The sequence below is a fragment of the Micropterus dolomieu genome, linkage group LG18, assembly GCF_021292245.1.
Source record: "Micropterus dolomieu isolate WLL.071019.BEF.003 ecotype Adirondacks linkage group LG18, ASM2129224v1, whole genome shotgun sequence".
NCBI lineage: Eukaryota > Metazoa > Chordata > Actinopteri > Centrarchiformes > Centrarchidae > Micropterus > Micropterus dolomieu.
This window is the reverse complement of record NC_060167.1, coordinates 38,154,698-38,161,841: the sequence shown is the minus strand read 5'-3', so window position 1 is coordinate 38,161,841 and position 7,144 is coordinate 38,154,698. Positions and strand designations below refer to the sequence as shown.

The 7,144-nt window shown below is 39.0% G+C and overlaps 1 protein-coding gene across 1 annotated transcript in view; it reads left to right on the top strand.

The window, feature by feature from the left end:
• Positions 1 to 6,365, top strand: part of LOC123987110 (stathmin-3-like) — a 41,673-nt gene extending 35,308 nt beyond the window's left edge. The window contains exon 5 of the mRNA XM_046075723.1: positions 6,294 to 6,365. Coding sequence (XP_045931679.1) covers positions 6,294 to 6,365 — 72 coding nt within the window. The remainder of the gene's footprint in view (positions 1 to 6,293) is intronic.
• The last annotated feature ends 779 nt before the right edge of the window (positions 6,366 to 7,144 follow it).

Genomic DNA, 7,144 nt, shown 5'->3' with positions numbered 1-7,144 from the left:
GGCCAGATCTGTGCCTTGCCACAATTCTGTCTCTGAGCTCTTCAGGCAGTTCCTTTGACCTCATGATTCTCATTTGCTCTGACATGCACTGTGAGCTGTAAGGTCTTATATAGACAGGTGTGTGGCTTTCCTAATCAAGTCCAATCAGTATAATCAAACACAGCTGGACTCAAATGAAGGTGTAGAACCATCTCAAGGATGATCAGAAGAAATAGACAGCACCTGAGTTAAATATGAGTGTCACGGCAAAGGGTCTGAATACTTATGACCATGTGATATTTCAGTTTTTCTTTTTTAATAAATTTGCTAAAATTTCTACATTTCTGTTTTTTTCTGTCAAGATGGGGTGCTGAGTGTACATTACTGAGAAATAAAATGAACTTTTTTGATTTTTGGAAAATGGCTGCAATGAAACAAAGAGTGAAAAATTTAAAGGGGTCTGAATACTTTCCGTACCAACTGTATATTTTGCACTATTGACCAAACTTCTCTCTTGACTTAAACTGAGCAGCTTCAGTTATTTATTGATATTCACTTGTTGGGGATGTTTATGTGACTGTGTCTTAACACAGCAGTACATTAGGACGTGTGATATACAGTAGACTAATTATATATATTCTGCATATACAGTACATTCTATGCATGTATTGGTATGTTCAGAGGTATAGTTTATAAATATAGTCTCTGCTGGTGTCTGTCCCACCTGAAACCATTCAAAGTGGTTGACAGAGCGGATTGGTTGACAATGATAAATCATGATGGTTTCAGAACTATTCAGTGTTTGGAACGATCGGCTGCCCCGTGACACGCGTCACTTCCGCATTCCACAGTTCCGACAGAAGTCAATGGGAGTGTTGTAACACTCTTATTTACGGGCTCTGGTTGTGATCACGTTGAAAGTGACCCATCATAAGAGGATCTGTGCCCTCCTTGGTTTCCGCCCCCAAATTGTCAAAAGCCATGTAGACTCGAGCGAGCAGAAATCCACTGTGCGACCTAAACACCACTCAGCGAGCAGAAGCCCACTGCATGCCACATGCTCACCAGCATGTTTTACACGCTCACAACTTATGACCACAAATAAACGCCATAAGAAGCCAAAATGTATTGGATTAACCTTACTGTTAGACATTAGGGTGATAGTAAAGGCTCAGCTAAAAATCTCTGGCTCAGTTCTGTTAGCTGACGTTATGTTAACAGTAAACTTTACAAACGGGCATTGTTAGATTTGGCTACGTACTGTAACAGAATCACTGTTCAGTTAGATACTAGTCAGATACTATTATAAGTGGCTGCACCTTAACTGGAGGGACATGAAGGGTTTAAAGGCAGAGAGCCGAGGGGGGAGCGGCAACAGAGTTCTGCTTGACCGCCGAGGAGAGCCGTGCACCTCCGAGTGTACTGGTTAAAAACAATATAATATATTCTTTATGGGGTTCATCAGTGGGGATGATTGATTCGAAGTACATATTAAAGGATGTTTAGAGTCATCAATAAGTTATTACACTCAGTAGATGTAGCATTCCTTGAGATTCAGCAAACAGTCTGAGGTGATAACTGCATTTGTTCAGCGACGTTTCTGATTAGGAGCTTAAAAGGTGGATGCATTATTCAACACAACAGCTGTGAGATTTACATCCACCTTTTTTGTCAGCATATAATGCGCGTTATGCCTGCAGACAGGTAGCTGGGCTGTAACTAGGGCAATGGTTTAGTTAAGGTGAGAAATTAGGTGTGAGAGCCGCTTTTAAGTTTGTTTGGTGGGTTAGAATTTGCCAAAAAAGGTAGTACAGTTCAATAAGAAATATAAAATAAGATCCTTACAATAAACGTTCAATAAGATCTGACTTGAGTAGTTATTATTGCACAGTGTCCAGCAGAAAACCGTATATTGCACATATTAGTAAACAGTGTATTTTACATTGCCACCCCTAATTACTGTCACATGCCAGAGAGGTTATCATGCTGAGGTGATCTCAGAGTTCAGTAGCTTTATGGCTCTTTGGAAGAAGCTGCTTAACTGTCTACCCAATGTTGTCTTCACAGGTGCCAGAGGAGCTGATTGCAGAACCCTCCAGATGTGATTAGCTGTGTCCAGCTCTTCAAGAGAGAACAGCTCCAGCTTCCAGCTCTTCAGCTCCTGCTTTGAGCAGCCTTTTCTTTTTACTCACAACAACTGAACACTACTGATGTGAAATTACGACACTGGGTTCTTATCAACAGATACTATCATTATAATAACTCTTACAACACATACAAGTCTTACAAAACTACTTTTACATTTGTAACCTTTTAATATTGATGTTTTCAGGAATGCAAGACAAGAGGTTAATATGTTATTATGGATTAGTATTAGGAATACTTTAAATAAAATCACATTCTTCATTCATCATCGGTTTCCTATGTTAATTGGAAATAGTGTGATCTAAACTCAATTATACATTACAGTTAACAGTTGTAAATATTTGTTAATATTGTAAATATTAAGATTGTATTTATAGGTTAACATTGTGACATTGACTGAGAAGTTACTCTGTAGTGAAAAACAAAGAATTATCTGCACACTGAATAGTTTTGAAGCCCTGTAGGAGGTGTCATTTATTGCGACCTCTCAGAAGGTCTTGTGTGGTTTACATTGTATAGATTGCAAAAGTGCATTCAATCAACTCTGAAACCTCAGAGTTTGCAATGTCACAATAAAAACCACCTAGTAGGATTCATAATCACTCTGTGCAGATCATTCTTTGTTTCAGCACTTACCCACAGGATGGTTTGGATGTGCCCACATTATTCTGTGTTTAAACTAGACTTATAGCAGAGCAGCAAGCAAGGCACTCTTCAGAAACTTCAGGCTCTGTTATACAGTCTGTGGGTACTGGGTGTATGGCTCCTTATTTATCTTAAAGTATAAGGTAGAAAGTAAAAATTCTCCTGCACACACAGAAATACACTGCATAATTACTTTTCAACATTTCATGTGAAACATGTTGGGAGTATAAGAACTTTTTAACTTATACTAGACTGATGTTCTTGATCAAGATTTCAGCTTTAATGTTTCATGTTTTATCTGTGGTCTACAATTAGCTTTTCAGTAAGTAGTAAAGACAGGGAGTGCTAATATATATAGAATGTATTACAATTTGAACCATAAACCATATCTTTTTTTAGATGGATCTATGATACCAATATGGACAATATTTAAAACTTAAAGTAAACAGAAGGAGAGAATGCCTTTCCACGTCAGTCCACGCCAACAGATACAAACTTCTACTACAATAACAAGGCTTCCAGGTCTCTGCAGCTCCCTGGCACCAGGTGGGACATCAGATCCACAGTGTGACTGTAGGAGGAAAATGTGTAATAAATGCTTCAGGTGATTTAAAATATAAAGTAAACAATACAGATGAGTCTTTAATAAATAGAATATTGTGATGAAGTTAATTTTCTAACGTAATTCAATTTAAAAAGTGAATCTATGATATATTCTAGATTCATTACACAAAGTGAAGCATTTCAAACCCTTTTTTGGTTTTCATCTTGATTACGGTCTACAGCTAAGGGAAATAAAAACTCCAGTATCTCAAAATGTATAAACATTTTAGAATAGCCTAAATACATTTCTGCTTATAGATTATACAGAAATGTCAACTGGAGAAGAGCTCTCTAATCAGCTAATTAAGTCAAAACACCTGCAAAAGTTTCTGAAGCCTGTAATCTCTCAGTCTGGTTCTGATGCTCACAATGAACTTCCTCAGTATTCTAATTTTGTGAAATGCTCTTCTAAAAGATGCCTCAGTGTTTTAATGTTGACATAACTATTATGTCACATAAGTGGGAGAAATGGTTTTTGTGTTGTCCTCTTAAAACAGACAATTTTATATCAGCTGTCAAATGTCCAGTAGCCAAGTTGTCCTAGTAACGTTACTTACAGTTAAAGCAGGCGTGGAGGCATCAGATCCTCAACAAGAATCTTGTGACAAATATAAAAAGTACCTTTCTCTCTCAAGTGTCCTATTCCAGACAATAATCCCACACAGCCCTGCCTACAGCAGCAACTTTACTCAATATAGCGGTGTAGGGAATTAATTAACGTGCAAACAGCCATGGCTAACCTTTTACAAGATATATAGCTTCCATCATGTAACGAAGGCCTCTACCGCTAGCTTATTACGTTTATTACAAGCAACTTAATTGATTTGCTTCAAATTGTTCATTTAACGTAATTAATAACTGATTCATAGTTAACTGTTAACGTTAGTGTTTACCACATTTATATATTAAAAAGTATTTAAAACCTTGTTAAGTATAATGTCAATAACAGATACGTGAGTAATTTTAATACTTTACGGTGTCTTACCTTGATGAGCTGATGACCATAAACTGGTAACAAAACGGCCACAGGTTCCAACCTCCAGAGTACAGCACCGGGGGTTTAGAAGCTACCTTTGCTAACGCAGAGTAGCATATAGCATTAGCTCCTCAAGCATGAGCTAACTCGGTCATGTTGAGCTAGGCGGGAGTAGTTTCAGCAACACGTCACCTCAGCTCCACCCACGACCCACCTGGTGGTTATCCGGGAGTGATGCGCGGTGATGCGGTGCCAGGATGGCGACGACCGGCTCTGCTCAATTTGAGCTTCAAAACTGATCTTCAGAAACCAACGGGTGACGTCACGGACACTACGTCCATTTTTACATACAGTCTATGACTAATACACTCATTACTACTAGCTCCACCTCCAGATTGTGGATACAGCCTCTGCAGTGGACAGATTTAGATTCTGCCAGAGCCAGGATGCAGCTGCCTTCTCCTGAGAGCAACACTCTCCCCTTGTTTAGTTTTACATCTATTTTACTAAAGTTATTGTGATAATATAAAAACATGTGTGTGTTCACTTCAAGCTCTGTTTTATACGTATTCACATGAGCATGTTGGAGGGAGCCTGAGAACTAAGAATTTCGTTTCCAACAACTACTTCACTGTAACTGTGCAGATGAGAATAAATCACTTAAGAACTAAAGAAAATCTATTAACCCTTGAAATTTATCTACAAAATGATGCCATATGGATTTTTTTGCTTAAAAGTCTAAACTCAGTGAATGGAGGAATATGATTTCAGTACTTTTCTTCAGAAGTTTTTATATGCTACCATGTTAAAAGTAAGATGATAATGGTTCCTGTCTTATGCAACCTCTAGATGCTGGGTTTCTATAGCCTGGTTCTACACAGGCAACCTCATTAATGCCTGTTTCTGCAAGTTGGCAAAACAATCAACCAATCACAGCACTGTAGACTGGCATAATAATGGGGATTTCATACCAGACCTAGAAAAACAGCTACATCCATGAAAAACAGAAACTTAAAATTGTCACAGTATTGTGTGGATGAGATCAGCGCAGCTGCACATGTTGTAAGTCAACTTTAGGAAAAAGCAAATCTCACATTGGCATTTTTCTTTGATCATTATGAAAAATGTTGCAGGAATAGTTTTGGGATCTACATATTATTTGCTTTATTGCTGGGGGTTAGATAAGGAAATCAATACCACTCTTGTTTATGCATTAAGTATATGGCTTGACCTGAGAGGTTAATATAGCTTAGCCTAATGAGTGGAAAGTGGGTGGGAAACAGCTAGCCTAGCTATCAAAGTAAAAGGGGGTAAAAAGCTGGAATGTTATTGTTACAACTGTGGTTGTAATTTGTGAACTTTATTGCCACCTGTTCTGTTTATTATGTAAATAGGTCTGTGCCACAACAGCAGAGTGATTGGTGTATTCCGTCTCTGCTCGGCGGGGGATTGGTGGCGGCTGTTCCAGTTCGTAGCAGATGAATGGCTGCTTCCTGATGACTTGCTACTGAAGCGGAGAAGATGGGGGTGGCTGCGCGTGGTGGGCATCTTCCTCCTCTCCCAACAGGCCACAGTCTGATCTTGTTAAGTAGGGGTGGGCCACCAATTCTGTTTCTCTTCTTTTTTCCTTGTTTATTATAGTCAGGGAGGTTAGTTGCTTGCATTTTGTTTGTTTTATAGGTTAGTGCTGATTTCTAGTTAGAGGTGTTTTGTTTGTTATGCTGGCCTTGGCTCACCCTGAAGTAAACTACAGTAGTTTATCACTACTTGTTTCAATCTGTTATAAATAAATTCACAATAGTCTACATTGTGTTCATGTGGCTCCTTGGGACTTGGAGATGGGGGTAGTTCCGCGTTGCGTATGGGCCCCTAGACCGGGCGTGACAGTTATATTGACCATATCTAAAGCATTCTTTTCATGACAACTGTCTTCATTTCCTTCCAGCTAGCTCCATCTTTCGCCTCCTTTACAACATACCTGCTTCATCCTCAGGCAAACCTGCCCCCTCCCCAGTGACAACCTACTCTCTCCTACCCATAACTGCAGCTGGCACCTGTCCTTGAAAGCCTGAGTCCAAAGTGGTCTGCCAGAGAAGTCCAGAGAACTTCCCTTCCCTGACAGCAGAGGCTAGTAATTAGTGTCACCTAGTCTAATTAATGTCAACATAGTAGAGCCCTGAGGAAACCACACAGCCTGTTACTGCACCTGCACATAAACACTGAGCTTTCTGTAGAAAGGAGTTAATATTCTACTGTAAAAGAGGGTACAAATTGTTATCAACAACCTTTTTGTGAATTGAATAGCATCACATAGCTAGCTTATGTTTGCAGTTAGTGGTATGTCAAGATTTGTCAAGCAGGGTAACACATACTTCAAGAATTGAACCCAAATGCAGACTCTAAGTGCGGTCAAATGATTTAATAAGCCAAAAACAAAATACCAAAGAGGCACAGGGAAAAATCAGAGTCTAACACACTTCTCTGCTCCTCCATTTCAGGAGTTACCTAGCCAAAATCCCATAGTGACGGTGTCTGCCCCCCGACCACTGAAATTATTTAAATCAAAGGTAAACAGAAGAGCTGTGCATAAAAACCTCATAAAAATTAAAACCACAAGAGCAATAGTGCAAAAGAAACTACTAATCAGCTCTAAGCCTAAACTAAATAACTCATTTGAAAGCCTTGATCTTAGTCTTTCACACCCAAGTTGGAAATCACTCAAACCTGGTCCCTGATCCGAGTTTTAATCTAAATTTGCATATTTTTTGTCAACTTTAGTCCTTAAAATGGACAAAG